At 35.4% G+C, this 17,659-nt stretch overlaps 1 protein-coding gene across 2 annotated transcripts in view; it reads left to right on the top strand.

Annotated features, from left to right (window-relative positions):
* Positions 1-8,074: 8,074 nt before the first annotated feature.
* Positions 8,075-17,659, top strand: part of ARL6 (ADP ribosylation factor like GTPase 6) — a 45,452-nt gene continuing 35,867 nt past the window's right edge. The window contains exons 1-3 of one of the 2 annotated variants that reach the window (XM_047794251.1): positions 8,075-8,451; positions 11,887-12,031; positions 17,521-17,582. In XM_047794251.1, the coding sequence (XP_047650207.1) occupies positions 11,909-12,031; positions 17,521-17,582 (185 nt within the window). In that variant the 5' untranslated portion in view covers positions 8,075-8,451; positions 11,887-11,908. The remainder of the gene's footprint in view (positions 8,452-11,886; positions 12,032-17,520; positions 17,583-17,659) is intronic. The other variant, XM_047794243.1, reaches the window with a different exon arrangement.

Genomic DNA, 17,659 nt, shown 5'->3' with positions numbered 1-17,659 from the left:
CTTCTCTCAAGTAAAATTATGTTCTCCTCCATATTTCTCCATTATTTGTATGTAACCTCTGCTATCTTTAATTTGTTCCTACAAACTTACTTTTGGTTAAGATAAGAAGTTACTAACTCAAAGAGTAAATGTGAACAATTGAGACACGGCACTTTAAAGTGTTTAACAAACATAAAAGAAAAACAACTCTACTTGATGATTCCTATTTAGTTAACATCAGTCTCCATCTCTTCAGACCTCATTGAAGGGAGATCTTTATTCCAAAATAATACATTGTTATAAAGAAAACTCCAAGAATATTAGCGCTTTCATTTTTCATACATCTAAATCAAATTTTATACTTAGGCATTATTAACTTTAAAGATCGATGTCCTTGTTGTCATGAGTTAAACATGAACTTATATGACAAGTAATATCGATGTGAACATTCCTATACAAGTTTTTCTTTATATCGTCATCCTTAGAACAGTCTTAATTTGGCTTTGTTCTAGAAAGACCAAATATCATTTAACTTTTTGAAATCATGATAGATGGAATGAATAGTGCTAAATCACAAAGATGAATAAACAATACACTTTCAAGATTTTTACCTAATTTGAAATGTCCTCTTCCATTGCTTTTATAATAAATTAGAAATCTCTCTTCCATATCGAGTAATTTGTAGAATGAAGTGTATGCATTTAGGTAGAAATTGTTTTATTAAATTTTCACTTAAAACATCTTCACTCAGAGAGAAGCCAGAATATAATGAACTATATTAGTCCATTTTTCATACAAATAAAGACTCTGTTCTCTTTAGAGTTATTCACCCAGTAATATCATTATTGAAGTTGTAATGAAGTTATTTAATTATACGTTTTATTTATTGCCATATATTACTTGTCTTTAAAATAAATTTGCTTGAAAATGTGATCTTTAGAAGCTCTATGATAAAATCAATGACCATCATTTGCTAAAAGACTTGTAACTGAACAAGTTATCTTTTTGGTCAATGTGGTTGATGTGAGAATTGTTAAAACTAACTTGTTTGCAAATACATTGATATTTTATCTAGAACTATTATTGCAATATCTTCAAAAGTATCTTTAAAACAATACTGAATTTTATTGACATAATAAAAATAAACAGTGAGGCTTTTTAAAATTTCTGTACTGCTTGGAAAATAAGGCTTAATGTGCATAAATGTCTTGTCATTGAAGTTTTTAATTTGCTTTAATGTGATGTTTCTACCTATTCCATATATATGTATTTAAAGAAAATTGTATTAATATATTTGTACAATGCAAAAATCTCATTTTATTCTCATAGATACGGAGTTTTGATATAATTTTAGGTCTTTAGGTCTCCAAGAGAAAAAAATCAAAATATGAAATGGGAGCATTTTTTTTTTTTTGATGGGGCACATATCTGAGCATTCCTAGCCAATATGAATATGAGTAATACTGGATATTAAAGGTTACTATATGTGCTTTATTTATGATACATTATTAATCATTTTGTTAATCATGCTTCCTCTTCAGATTGTGTCATTGGAAATTTGAGTAATTTTGGACTTTTTTTACAAACTATACTGGGGTTTAATCTTGTATGCAGTATAAATTTCAACAGCTTAAATGTGACTTTTGAAGGAATAATTGTTAACTAACAGTCTACATTTTCTAAAATGTTAGTTATACCTCCTATAATAATCTTACGTTTAAAAAGTCAGAGGCAGAGAATGAATGCAGAATATGAAAATGGCCAAGTTCCACTAAAACTGAGGTAAAGACAAAAAGGTTATATAAAGAGGAGTTTATGTTAAAACTATTTAAAAAAACAAAATTAATAGAAAATAGTGACTGAAAATTATGTTATTCTTACTGGTAATTTTGAAGCTGTAAAGCATTTTGAGGATTTGAATCTCTAATTTAAATAAGTCCACTAACATTTGTTAAAATATATATTGCTTTATAAAATTAGAAATCTTACCAAAATATCAAAATTTTAAATTTATTTTTAAAAGCCTATTAGTAGATCAAATGATCACAGTTATTAACATCTCCATACCAATAATTCTCTTGATTTCTAAGACATATGTAATTAAAGAATTTGCCCCAAAACATTAAATGTTAGACTGTCAGAGCACTTTATGCATATTAATGAATCACTCCTATTAATAATTCAGAGGTTTTTCTTCTACTTTATTAAATGTAAAAAGTGTATATATATGATGCAGATAAAAATAATTGACTCAAAAGAGTAGTCTTTTAGAATCAATTTATGCTTTTATACAGATACATAAATTTTACAGTCTTAAATGTTTAAAAAATATGGTACCTACATATTAGTTATATATTAGATCTTATGATCTCTAAATGCTTATATTCTTCCAAGGAGACTGCCATCTCTTTTCAGTTATTCTAAGTATTGAAAAAAAGAACTGCTTTATATTTTACATTTCCACTCATTGTCTCTATATTGCTTACAACTTTCCAATTCTCAGAGAAGTTGAAGCCGAAACCATAACACAGTGGCTAGACATTATCATTTAATACTCTTAGTTACTACTCTTATCTAATACAGTCATATATTCTATAAAGTCTGCTAGAGAAAGCACTCTTACTTTCTCACAAATGGAAGTACAAACAGAAAATCTTCCATTAATTTTTGTGTATTCAAAAGAGTTAACATATATTTTATTGTAACTTTCCATTGCTTACTGTTTATTCATTTTTTTAAAAGTTCACCAAATGGGATACTTCAAACAAAAGTGAAAAGCCATTCCATTTTTGCATAAATTGCTTATTTTCTTCAGAGTCTCTGAAAGTTCCTTTGAGAAAGCAAAAGGAATCCCTTCCCTATCTTACAACATTGATCATTCTACCATTAAATGAAATAGGTGGCTATAGTTTAATATAAAGAATAGCAACAACAAAAATCATGATTTATCTAGTCAAAGCTATTTATATTCTGGGGAGTAGATATAATAAACAAATAGATAAACAAAATTAAAGGAAGTCATGTCTGTTTGTTGGTCTCAAACCATATAATTCCTAATTTTAAAAATAGATATTATATATATACATATATACCAATTTACTTTATATATTTATCCATAAGTCCATTCATTCATTAACTAATGTTTATTGAATACTATCATGTGCCTGTGTCCTGTTCTCAACACAGAGGACACAAGGTAATCAAAACAAGCCAAAGCCCCTGTCTCATGGAATTAACCTTCTAGCAGTAAAGATATACAATAAAGAAGTAGTGATAAGCGCCATGTTGATAATTAATAATGTTACATAGCATGACGTACCTTCTTTATATTAAGCAGTAAGGGGAATCTTCTCTGAGGATGTGATATTCAAACTGATACCTGAAAAGCATGAAGGAACCAGTCATTAGAAAACAGAGCGAACAATTTAATGTGTAAGAGGGAACAATTTAATGTGTTAAGAGTCTGGAGTGTTTGAGAGTGAAAAGAATGGTGTGCTTGGTTCACAGTTGATTATCCAAAGAGAGGCAAAAATAAGATGGGAGTCCAAGAACATTTATGAAACTATTGCAATAGCTTGACCAAAAGAAAAAAAAAAACCTTCTGTTAAAGTGGAAGTAGTGATGGTGGAAAGTAGCAGATGGGTGTTGGGGATGATTGAAGACAGGGCTTATAATGTATTAGGACCGAGGGATGAAGAAAGAAAAATCAAAGATAAATTCTATCTTTGGAAAATAAGAAACATAGTGCAGGAGAAGCAGGTTTGGAGGGAAAAAAAATCAAGAGTTTGGTTTTAGCCATTTAATGCCTGAGATGCCTTTTAGATATTCAAATGGATATATCAAGCAGACAGGGGCATATAAGAGTTCCAAGGAGCAATAAGGGCTAGACATCAAGATTTAGAAGTCATCAAAATATACATGATATTTAAGTATTTTTAAATCACTTAGGAATGCTCTGTAAGAGAGAGAAGTAGGTCTCTGTTGAGATGCAGGGTATTCCAAGAAGTTAGTCAGAGAATTAGAAGCCAGCAGAGAGGACCCTGAAGATTATCAAGTAAGGAAGAGAAAGAAAAAAACAACAACAATTGGCCATATGGATTAAATGCTTAAAGAAGCTAAAATTAAAATGAAGAAATGGCCATTGGTCTTGGCAACATGGAAGTTACTGATGACTTTGATATGGCAGTCTCCTAAGTAGTGACGTCAAAGCATGATTGAACGGATTAAAAAGATACTTTAGGAAAGGAGGTGGAGTCAGTCTCTATAAAATAACTGTTTCAAGAAGTTTTACTCTAAGAAAGCAAGAGAAATAGGGCAGAGCAAGAGAAATAACTAAGTAGCTAGAAGTAGATGTGGTGTTAAGAGAGGATGTGTATGTGTGCTTGTGTGTGTCTAAAGGATGTTAGAGCTTATTTACTAACATGAGCAATTTTCACTGTGGTGCAGTGGGTTAATGATCCAGCTTGTCTCTGTACACCGGTTCAATCCCCTGGCCTGGTGCTATGTCATCCAGCGTTGCTGCAGCTGTGGTATACGTCACAGCTCTGGCTTGCATTCAATCCCAGATTTGACCTCTGGCCTTGGGAACTTCCATACGTCATGTGGATGCCCAAAATAAAAATTTACTAATTTGAATGATCTGGTAGAAAGGGGAAAACTAATTATGCCAGAGAGAATTACTTAAAAGGACTTGAGAGGTAGAAGAGTTAGAATTCACAGCATAAGGAAAGAAGTTAGTCCCATGTTGTTACTTTTGCTTATTGCAGTGAAAAAGACAGAAACATCTTGTAACTATTCTAATTCAAAGCTTATGAAAATTAAATTAGCTTAATACAAAAAGATGTATATTGCATACTCAAGCTGTCAGTTTTCTCAAAATATTACTTTGAGAGGGTTTGAGCCCTCATCTGATTTTTTTTTAAAGGCAATTAGGCTCTAATCATTTGGTAAAACGGTATTTTTCTCATATGAAAAACATGTCATTTAGGTGTAACACATGAGTGATATGATTATTCATTGTGCCTTCCCCATTCTATAGGAAGGATGTGATATTTTAATTGTGTTCAGAGCTTTATTTCTGGACAGGCTGTATGTAATTTGGTGTGTTGGAATTTACAGGTGCATAAAAAATATTCTTTGGATTTGATGTAAAATTAGATTTTGAATAATGGAACAAGATGCTCTCCATTTTTTGCTGTTTGAGCATAGCCAAAAATATAAAGATACATGCATACGTATAAATATGTGTTTGATTAATCACTTAATATATAAATGGCCATGTCATTAAGTGGTAGATTTGACAGTTGCAGTGTGTTCAAAATTTAAAAAGTTATAAAAATCTTTGTAGCAAAAATCCTTAAAAGTTTATTTATTAAATGTTAAATAGTACATTTAAATACCTAGAAAACATCTGTCTAGGATGAGATATGTAATCCACCATAGAGCAATATTTGGCTAATGAAAAACTGCAGCTGAAAACACTTTTCCTTCTATTAATATATGTCTTTGTAACCTGTCATTTATCTTATTTATGGATTTAGCACTGTACCCATCTACTCTTGCAAAAAGGGGGAAAGATCTGTTTGTGAGAATAAGGAAGTGCAGCACTGTATTACTTTTTTCTCTTTGGTATTACATCACTATTTAGAGCTTCAGCATATGCCTTCCACCCAGGTTCCTTACACGGCTTATGTTCTCTTTTCTGGTTGTATCACAACACAGTAGAAAAAAAACACAGTAAAAGGGTGTTAACAATAAGACTGCAATCCTACCTATTATCTACTTTACTATGACAGTGAAGTAGTATAAACTTAACTAAAGGTGGTATTGTTTTCATTTTATAAAAATCTACTGTAAAATTATGATGTTCCATGTAAATTTTCATGTGCTGGCATGCTTACAAGTTAATAGTGTTATAGAATGCTCAGCTCTCAATGAGGGATTCTTTGTGGTGAATTGCATTACATATGTCATCTATCTATTTGCTGAAAGAATATGGTGTTTAGCAAAACTACCTGCTGAGCAACATAATAAGATTTTTGTACAAAGTACAAATTACTAATTATTGTATTTTATTTTTCTATGATTTCCTAAGAGGCATTATCAGGGTCTTACAGAGGAGTAGGCCCGTTTATTAAGATATTATTAGCAAATAAAAGTTAAAGTTCTGGTGGTTGAATTTGTGACTTTTTTGTACTGTTGTATTGATGATATTTAACATAATTTATTTTTAATCTATTAAACCTAGATGCTCTTTAGATATATTAGTAATACTGGAGACAAAATCATAGCTGTATGCAGTTCCCACTGTGGCTCAGCGGGTTAATGATACAACATTGTCTCTGTGAGGGTGTGGGTTAAGGGTCACATGTGGCATAGGTCACAGATGCGGCTTGGATCCAGTGTTGCCATGGCTATGGCACAGGCCTGCAACAATAGCTCCAATTCGATCCCTAGCCCAGACACTTCATATGCCATAGGTGCCACCTTAAAAAGAAATAAAAAACCTCACAGCTGTAATTTTTCAAACTAGCATCATTAGGGTTGAGGCATAAATTCACATAAATATAAATAATTAGTATATATTTTTGTAGCGATTTTTATATCATCAAAATATTTTTTGAGATTAAAGTAAATTCACTTGTTCACTGAATAAGGTAATATTGTGCACAAATTGCAGATGACCAAAAAATACACATAATGTATAACTGTTCAAATAGCTTTTGACTATCAACATGCACTCCAAAAACTTCCAATCAATTACAAATCATGGATTTTCTATATTTTTTTAAAAGTTGCTGGTAAGAAAATAATTAAAAGTATCCTGAATTAATCAGAATAGTGCTGTATTCATCATATCTCTCTTCTCTCTTTATAATTCTTCTACTACAGTTCCAAATGAGAATATGAAATTTAAACTGGTTAATAAAGTACTTGAAACTTTCCTTATATCTTTCCTTGTAACTTAAGTAACCCTCATAAAATTAAATACCATTTTAAAGCTTCTTTTTTTTTTTCGTTATATAAATAAAAGAACCCAGAAGTTCCCACTGTGGCACAAAGGTATCCGCGTCTTGGGAGCACTGGGACGCAGGTTCCATCCCTGGCCTGGCACAGATTAAGGATCCAGTGTTGCTGCACATGTGGTTTAGGCGCCAACTGCGGCAGGGATCTGAACCTGGCCTGGGAACTACATATGCTCTGGGGCGGCCAAAGAAAAATAAATAAATAAAAATAAAAGAACCTACATCTACAAGTTTGAAGAATAAAAGAAAAAGCACCCCATGATCATGCAAATTTCCCCCCATGATTACTTTTATATAATTCCTTCTAGTCTTTTTTTTTTTTTCAGCTTTCCCAACCCATTTAATAGGCCATAACAATTAACAGACCCAATGGGTAGGGTAGTAAACACAACACCTGGGTAGTTGGAGGGGGGATATAATCTCACAGTCATAGCTAACAAAGTAAATGAATCGTTTACCAATACTGTAAAACCCCGGAACAATTTAAGAAAGTTGCTAACTTGAAGCATTCAGACTTGATTCCTCTCCTGACCACCTGCCAATTGGATTCTGGGGACTGCAATCTAATCAAGGAAGATTATGCCCCGCGGAAATCTCTTCAGGAGATAAGACGGCTAAGAAACCTGGTTACAGGCATACTTCCTCTGCCGAATAATGCCTGAGTTTCCCTCCTCTCCCTACCAACATTAACGGTTTTGCTTCTGCAGGGCTCCAGCCTGAGGTCTTACAGCCTGGAAGGCAGACGCGACGCACAACCAGGCAGCCCATGCGCACATGTCGCCCTGGAGCGCGCAATCGGGTCCTGCAGTGGTTGCCACAATGCTGAGCACGTGCCCGACGTCGACTCAGGCTTCTCAGTGCTCGAGGCGCCACAGTGAGCGCAGGTCTCCGTGTGCAGGCCCTAGAAGGCAGGGAAACCCAGGCGGAGAGAAACGCCCCGCAGCAAAATTTCACGCCAAATACTTCCCAGCAGGCTGTGCGCGCGCCTACAACTCCCATCATGCTCCATGACGGATTGCACGGCTATTTGCTGGAAGCCGGCAGTTTACCCCGTCACCCTGCTCACGTTTCTTTAATACTTCTCGCTGTGCCTCAAGCATCTTGGGGAGCTTTTCAATCCCACAATCAGAGCCAGGCGGCTTGACGCGCTAAAACCTCTGAGGAGGCGTGGCTCCGGACCGGAAGAACCTTCCGTTGCCAGGGGAACGCCGCACACCCAAACGCCTGCCCAGCCACTGATGTTTGGATTGTAGCAGCAGCAACCTCTTCACCCAACTTGTGGAGGCGGCTTTCCTCAAGACCAGGGATCCTTCTTCCTATGGAGGCTTAGAGAGGAGGGCTGAGGGACGTCCGCACCAAATTTCCATCCCAGAACGGATACGAGCGTGTGCGTCCCTTCCTGTTCTTCTGCGACTCCGGGGCCTGCAGGACTAACCTCCAAGACCAGGTATCTCCCACCCGTCCCCGCCAGTTGTGTGCAGCGCCAACCCACAGTCCCAGCCGCCAATTTTAGAATTGCTCTTTCCCATGTTTTTCACTCCGTGTAGTTGTTTCTAATGTGTGAGAAGTAAAAAAGAAGTGGGCTAGGGCCCCCAGAAAACTCATTGAATTGCTTTGGGTGAATTTTGTTTGATCAGATGGGCGTTTTTATTTGGTGTGTGGAGTAATTGAAATTCCATCAAAAACTGAAAACTGAATAAAAACGTTTGTTTGGAGTAGTTAGAGTGCTATAATTCACTGTAGAAACATTTTTAAGGTTTACAAAATACCATTGGTGGTGTTTTCTTTGCTCGACCTCTCTCTCTGTAGCGTGCCTTCCGAGCTCTTAACTGTGGATAACATCCTGATTATTGAGGACTTTTCTGGCAACAATTAAAACAAATCATTTAGAAAGTTGTTTTCTCAGATAACAGCCAAGAGAATTTGGCTGGTGTGCGGAAAGAGGAAAACAAGATAAACTGGAAAGATAGATTGGAGTCAAAATGTGAACAGCTTTAAAAGCTATGCGTGAAAGTTTATACTTTATTCTAAAAGTTCTCAATAGTGACTGTATAGCTACACTGTATAGCTATACTGTGTAGCTTTTTAAAATACAGATGCCCTGATAACATCTTCAGAAATACTAATCCAATTAGCTGATTCCACTGTGCAGCCAGGGTTGAGAATCCTTGGTTGTAGGAATAAGGAGTTGAAACTTGAGTTGTATCTCCGCCTATGCACTTAGGACATGGTAAATGAATGTTGAGTGACTTAAACCGTTGTCTTTTATTTCCGTCTTTTATGCATGTAAAAAGTAAGTTTATAAAAATGTATAATTACTAAGAAATAGAAGCATATATAAGGCATTTATGATAGTTGTTTATAAAGCAACTTCCTTAATTGTAATTATATCTTTTAGAACAACTGGCTTCTCTTTTAAATTGTATGTCCCAAAGTATTTCAGTAACAAGCATCAGGTTTTGGATAATCCATGGAAAGGGGATGGAAAATCACAATCCAAAGTTCTTGAAAAAACAAATATTCAGTGTCAATCTTTGAATGGTCTATGCTTTGTAGTAGATTCCAAGAGGGGAATAATATAAAAAGTGGTTGTATTTTCTAAAAACTGTTCAAAATTGTATGAAAATTGGAAAACGATATATAAGCCTATGTCAGTACGCTTAATACAATTAATAACTAAGTAATAGCAAGTTTACTTTGAATTAAAATGACCTCTGTGAATTGTTTCATGATATCAGAAGGCTAACTTAAACTAGATTCTACAAATGCCTATCCTTAAGCCGAGATTCAAAAAAAATGGATTTAGTGAGATTTGAATCTTCAACACAAGGAGAAAAGTCAATTCGAGGGACACAAATAGAGTACCTGAAATCAAACCCATCCCTTGGGTAGGGCAACTATGGCCCCATGCTTGGGTGGGGCACTGCACCTTCTTTCTTCTGCATATCACTGGAATTCAGTTTTGAAATTTCTATGCGTAATTATCTCTGAAGAGATCTAAGCAAAAATGATGATGCTGCCTTCTTTCAGATGCAGTTGTCTTGGATGCTTCTTATTTGTTAAGTTGCTGCATCTTTGTATCCTTCAAGATAGTCTTGCCTGGTTGCTATGGAATAAAAAATACTGAAGGATGGCGCTCCCATCGTGGCTCAGAGTTAACAAACCCGACTAGTATCCACGAGGATGCAGGTTCGATCCCTGGCCTTGCTCAGTGGGTTAAGGATCCGGCATTGCTGTGGTGTGTGGTGTAGGTCACGGACGTGGCTCAGATCTGGTGTTGCTGTGGCCGTGGTGTAGGCTGGCAGCTACAGCTCTGTTTACGGACCCCTAGCCTGGGAACTTCTATATGCCGCGGGTGTGGCCCTAAAAAGATAAAAAAATAAAAAATATTGAAGAAGTTGTAAGATGATCATCTTCTGGAACCTTAGATGAAGATGAGAATAAATCAATTAAATGAGATTTAATATTTAGAGAAGTTTGAAAATGATGGTTTGGGGAGCAATAGGAAATGTTTGGAATACAGGTGTGCTGTAGTTACTCCTTTAGCGGTCCCTGCAACAAATGAGGGTTGGCAAAAGGGATCTCTTTTCTCCCACAACATAGAAATATTTTTGGGGGTGAGGCATGGTGATGGACCCAAAGGAAGCACCTTTGGAAAATTTCTTTTGGAGACCCGAAGTATAAATCTAATAGCATCTTAAAGGATATGAATAGCCATAAAGTTATCACATAGTCAACAATAAGTCATTAGCAGTTTTATTTGACATCAAAATACTTACATATTGGATTACTGATGGAGTTTTTTTGAAGGTGCATTGGAAGAATTTTTTTTCCTCAAAGAAATAACTGATAAACGAGTTAACACTTCAGAGACAGGTTAACAAAGAAACTTTTATAGTATTTAAGAAAATGAGATTAAAATGTAAGATTGGTATTTACATTTGTTCTCTTTACTAGTACGCTAGTAAAAGTTCTTTTAAAATTATACTTAACAGGATATTTCAGATAAGTTTTTTTTCAAAGAAACAGATATTTATTGAGGAGCAATAAAATTGTGTTTGTGGGGGTGGGGGGAGTTCCCGTTGTTGCTCAGAGATAATGAACCTGACTAGTAACCACTAGGATGGGGGTTCAATTCCTGGCCTCGCCCAGTATCTGGCATTGCGGTGAGCTGTGGTGTAGATCACAGATAAGGCTTGGATCCTGTGTTACTGTAGCTGTGGTGTAGGCCAACAACTGCAGCTCCAATTCGACCCCTAGCCTGGGAACTTCCATATACCACATGTGTGGCCCTAAAAAGCAAAAAAAAAAAAAAAAAGTATGTGTATATTTTATATATAACCTTCTTCCCAGATGGATTTGTGATGACTTACAAAGATATATGTAAGGACTAAGGAAAAATTAAGATCTCACTGTTCTCTGTTATCTGATCTTCCTTCTACTTTCCAAGCCTCAGCATATCATGCTCTACCTGAGCACCATTGCCCATACATTTTTTCAGATTTCCAGAAAAGGCTGCAGATACTCTCAAGTATCACAAATGGCAGACTCCACATGATACTAACATGAATTTAAATTCAAATTCCACATGAATTTAACCTAATTTTCTTTTTAAGTCATTTAAGCTACAATGAGAAATCTACAGTTATTTCAAGGGCATTATTCTGTGTTGCCAGGTGTTATTAGCTACCAATCTGCATTTCAGTTAAGACTCCTTTCTGGTAATCAGCTTAAACTCTGTTTACTAAATGCAAAGCTACATTGACATGATTTTCATAATATCACTGTCTTTAAATTATGAAATTGTTTGATAAGTATGCCCATGTTTTCCATAATTAATGTGCCTGGGTTAATAAATCTTTTTTTTAATCCTGACTTGCAGCTGATTTGTAAATACTTGACTCATGGGATTGCTAGACAGACTTTCAGGCCTGCTTGGCCTAAAGAAGAAGGAGGTTCATGTTTTGTGCCTTGGGCTGGATAATAGCGGCAAAACAACAATCATTAATAAACTTAAACCTTCAAATGTAAGTATGTTTATTAGACGCTATGTATTTTCTGCTAAAGAAAGTTAATCGAGACTTACTTTGTTTGCCATTATAACTTCATTATCATGTTATGAAATTTGTTAACCTTGGGGTACCTCAAAGTAACAGGTATCAGCCAGCCATAATTTGCAGTGTATTTTATGCAGGTTTGTAGGTAAATGTTGATTATTTAAACTGGAATATTTTCCAAATGTCTTTTCTTCTCAAAAGAGATTCACAAATTAGCAGTTACTTTCAGGTAGCATTTCCTTCTTTTTGGCTCCTTCTTTACAAGAGGAACAAAATAAAGGGAAAGGTGAATCATTTTTATAGGTTCTATGGATAATTAGACAGTTTACCAAGAGTATGGTATGCATATCAGTAGTAGCAAACAAAGTGACTTTGTCATTTAAGGCTGAGTGGCTGGAGAATGGGAAGTATTGCTCCTAAATATGGTAATTAAAGGTGGACTTCATTGCTCCCACACAGTGCTTCAGAAGAAGACTTACTACTTGTTTTCTCCCAACAGCTTCAGTTTTACTTCTGTTCAGTTTGAGATTGCTTTGGAATTACAAAAGTGACATTATTTCTTTTCTTCTGGTCATTCCCTTCTTTAGCATGGATAAGTTTGCAATGTGAAAACAACTAGCTGCTGATATATCTTCCGATAGGAATTAGTTTGAAGCAGCCAGGATAAGAAGCTGCAAATGAATTTGGAATGTAATTTAGATGTTAAGGGGCTCCCCAGCTGAATTGAAAATCAGCTGAGAGATACATGCTTAAGTTGGGCAAAGATGAAAATAGCAGTTTTATTGAAAAAGTTGATTTTGCCGGGCAAGGTTTAGGTTTGACCAGAGTATTTGCTCCACTCTCTTGAGTTGTGATTAGCATCCCCAAATTCAAGTTTTCCTTCTTGAGGAAAGATCATACTCTTCTAGCTTTACTGCATGGCTGAAAACAGATAAGAATGCATGGTTTCGATAAGCATGTGGCTCTCAAATGAGAAAGATACAGAGAGAGGCAGAATCAGGGATGCTTAATTCCATTTCACAAACTGAGAAGATGAAAGTCTTTTTTCCCCCTATAAAGAGGAATAAATATAGCATCCTACCCAATTGAATAGGGTCCAGAATTGAATTTAGAGAACAGGTGACATATGGTAAAAGTAGAACCATACCCATTTATGCCTAGGTTCATAATTAGTTCCAAGATCAGCTATCAGCAGATCAACCTGGGCTAATTCTTAAGAAAATGGCTGATGACCTGCACTTCTGCAGGTAGGGCCATTAGCAATGAGTATAAGGAAGTTCTTTAGGTAAGATCCTGTTCTATAGGAGATATTTCCATTTATCTTCACATCAGGGAATACCCTAAAAAAATATTTTTTTGTAAAAGTAATCTCAATACAAAATGATTAAAACCATAGCTACAGTTAATAGCCCCAAAGAGGAAACAACCCTCCCATCACCTCCAGTGTGTACTGTACTCAAATTGGCAGAAATATCATTCAAAGAACAAAACAGAAATTACATTCTCTTCCACAATCCCCAACAGTATACTGACCTTCTGTCCCAAGATATAATTATTATCATAGGAATAATCTTCCTTAGTATGGATGGGAACAACTTTCTTCTCTAAACATTACTAGTCATTTATTTGGGGCAGAAGGGGAAGGAGACAGCATGAGCTCAGTCTCTTGTCTTGAAATATTCTAATATCCCAATGCCAAACTAGTCTGGTGAAAGACCTGTTGACCCTGTCTAAGATACGCACTAGTCAAAGAGAGCCCTCAGGGAAACCTGGGTACACAGCCAATAGCTAAGACCTTTTAATTAATTTTCTTTTGCTTTCCATCATCCCTGACTCTCTGTTAACTCTAGTGAATTATGAAACTAGCCTAAACCAGCCCCAGGGCTATTTTTAAGGGGATCACCTGATTTTTTACATTACTTCCTGAGCCTTAACTCTTTAGGCAGATATCCTTTCTCCTCAGACAATTGACCTCTACATCCTGAGGGCAGAGTAAGTTGCTTTACTTAAAAAATAAATAAATAAAAATAAAAACAACATGGTGGTAATAGCCAAGAGAACACTTGAAATGGGACTTCTTAAAAGCCCCAGAACCTCTGTCATTCAGGTGCAGATATAGCATTTGCTTTCCTCCCTACTTTTGAACCCTGGAAGAATCTCTTGTGAGCTTATATCCACTATGAGAAAAGTTATTTTTAATGAATTAAAGAGAATCATAGAAATCCATAATGCTCTATTAGGAAATGTCTTGAAAAGAAATTGCAAATCTTATTTTACAGTGAAATCTCTTATTTTTTTGTTGATAAAATCAGTTTCTAGATAACTAGATACTTCCTAAATGTTCATGTATTGTTAATATACTGAGGTTGCTAATGTTTCTTAAACGAATGAATAGGGAAAGAAAGGAGGTACATTTTTAACCCAATAACTCTTCAAGAATGTGGCCTTAGCTGTCATTTTGTTAAGAAATGTTCTCTATAAACACCTTTCTTTTAAAATTCCCACTTGTGTCCCATTCCCCAACATGAATGCTCTCATTCTATTACATCAACCGGTGTTATATTCTTAACATTTAAAACAATCTGAAATTGTCTTGCATATTCAGTTGGTAAGTTGTTTATTAATTTTTTTCTCATTATTAAATTCCATAAAAGCATAGATCTTATTCAGTATCAAATCCCAAGTACCTAGAATATTGTTTGGTACTTAAATGTCTATTTTTAGACAAATGGACTGAGTGATTTTTTTTTTTAATTTTCATTTTTGGGCAGGGAGTGGTGATTGATAGCACCAAGGATATCATTTCTATCAGACTTAATGAAACTAAGTAGGATCTCTCTCTCAGAAATCATGTTCTAGTCTTATTGATATTGCTCTATTCCAGGGCGATTTCAATTGGTTTATTCCACTTAGGTAATGATTCCTGCACTCTTTGCTTCCTTTGTAAGCATTCCCTGTCCAATTTAGAGAATTACCAAATGTGTTTGTTCCTGGAAAGAGCAAAGGAAAATGAATGGCAGAGACTAGTCTGGAATTCTTTAGAGGAAAATAAGTTCTTCTTGAGTCTGGATGTACCAACTGACATATCTTGTCTTATCCTGATTAATTTGTGGAGTTCAGTCTTTTCAATTATTGTCCACTAGAACTTTAGAAGTGAGGGTGGGGGAAAGAAAGTTGATTAATTTTATCCCTATTAAAGCAGCAAGTTAAAGGAGAGCTTCTCTGGAAACAAAAAGAGTTTGTGAAGAAGCTGGGTGATTGTGGAGAGGCTAGGCCAATTTCTAATTACAGTTCAGTGAAGACAAGGATACTCATTTGAGGTATATTTCCAGAGATTACTTTAAACTTTTAACCTCCTCACTTTGTATTATTGTTATATTTCTCTTAATAATAATAGCTGATGATTTTATCACAATTGGCACATGAAAATCCATAAAATCAAAACAGTGTTATATTTTGGGGCAACAAAAATTAGGAAATTCTTGGAGTTCCCACTGTGGCACAGTGGGTTAAGAATCCAACTGCAGTGATTTAGGTCGTTGCAGAGGGTAGGTTGAATCCGTGGCCTAACACAGTGGGCTAAAAGATCTGGCATTGGCACAGCTGTGGCATAAGGCACAGCCGTGGCATAAGTTGCAGCTGCTGCTCAGATTCAACCCCTGCCCAGGAACGTCCATATGCCACAGGTGCGGCCATTAAAAAAAAAAAAGAAAGAAAAAACAATTAGAAAATTCTATTCCAAAGTTTGTTGTACAGTGAAAGACTCCTAAGGTATGAGGCAGGAATCTGAGTAGCAGGAAATCTAACATAAACAAAAAGATTTTTTTTTTGAAGAATATTAAGCAGCTCACAGGAGTGAAGGAAAAGCTGAATAAACACATTTCAGAAAGATAAAACTGGGGCATCTCTGGTAAGCCTTTTCACCAGCACATTACTATTAAGGTGACCAAGCTAGAGTGAATTTTCAGCTTTTGTCTTTCCAGATGAATTTTAAATTTTCAGGAGTAGACTACGAAAGTGAACATAGTGATGTGAGGCAACAATTTTCCCTCTGCTTTTCCTGTTTTTACATAAAGGCAACTAGATGAACTGAAAGGGTTTGTTTTTTTTGTTGTTGTTTTTTTTGAAGTTGCACTTTTGGCAGTATGGATAAAATTGGAAACGAGACTGAAATGAGTGAAAGTGTAATTCTAATAATAGCAAACATTTGCTGAGTGTTTACTGTGGATTAGACACTATGTTGAGCATTTTGCATCAGCATTAACTCATTTAATTCTCACAATAACATTATAAGTTAAGGATAATAATAATGTACTTCACATTTGAGAAAAATTTGGATTAGACAAGTTAACTTGTTTAAGGGCATATATTAGCAATTAGGAGTAATCAGGAGGCTGTTGTAGTAATTTGAAGCAAGAAATGAGAAAGGCCTGAGTTAGTGAAATAGAACCAATAAAGCCTAAAGAATAGTTATGTAGGTAAAGTAAAAAAGGAAGGAGTGAAGAATAACTCCGAGGCATCTGGATCAGAAAGTGTGGATGGATTTTTATTCAAAAGGAGAAACAGTTTTGATAGTAGAAGTATTTTATGAGCCATTTGATGAGTTAACTTGTTGGTTTAAGACATTTTACTTGCCTGTGGGACTTGTCAGCAGGTCTCCCAATGTGCTCTTGCCCCCTTGCAGTCTCTTTTCCACACAATTCCCACCTTAGCCTTCAAGGCCCTGCCCCTCTTACTTGGTTACAGATAGCTCTTTCCCTTGCTCAGTGTCTTTTAGACATACAGGCCTGAGTGGTGAGTTCCTCCTTGTCTTTTTGACGTTGCCCTGGCTAATTCCTTTGACTGAAATATTCTTTGCTAAGGTCTTGTCATAGCTTTTCCCCTTCTTCCAATTTACTCCTGGGTGAGCTGTCACCTCATCAAAGCAGCTATTCCTATACTAATCCTCCTCTGCCCCATTGCCTCCCAGCCTCAGTCACTTTCTGTTGCACTCAGCATTGCACAAAATTGTCTTCACTTGTAACTTAGTTGTTTATTGCTATTTAACTCTTCTAGATTTTAAATTCCATGAGAGTAGGCACCATGTATATTCACCATCCAGACATGAGGACAGTCCTCTGTAGCAAATATAAACTCAGTAAGTATAAAAGATTAGAAAGTCCTACATTTGACTTCAAGGTGACTTATCAAACAACTTAAAGTTCATGATAACTTGCAACAAGCCACAAAATATGAATTAAGACATACACATTATGTAAATTCATAGTTAGTAAATCTTAAACTTCTATAAAGAATTTACACACAGAGATCTCATTGCAAAAATTATAATTTTATTTAATTCTTCCATCACCCTAGTGGTAGATTTTGGAATTGGAATATCTGGATTTTTTTTTTTAACCTGAGGAAAAAATTCATCTTTGGTAATTGCAAGTTTCTAAACTTTGTCTTTTCACTTAAAGGCTCAGTCTCAAGATATAGTCCCAACGATAGGATTCAGCATAGAGAAATTCAAATCATCCAGGTAATTCATTTTATTATACTTGTGATTAAGTTGTGAGTGAAAAATGGTATTAGATCTACCTAGACATTCCTCCAACT

This window comes from Phacochoerus africanus, chromosome 1 (assembly GCF_016906955.1).
Source record: "Phacochoerus africanus isolate WHEZ1 chromosome 1, ROS_Pafr_v1, whole genome shotgun sequence".
Taxonomy (NCBI): Eukaryota; Metazoa; Chordata; class Mammalia; order Artiodactyla; family Suidae; genus Phacochoerus; species Phacochoerus africanus.
The sequence above is the reverse complement of the archived record's forward strand: the minus strand, read 5'-3'. Positions and strand labels throughout refer to the sequence as shown.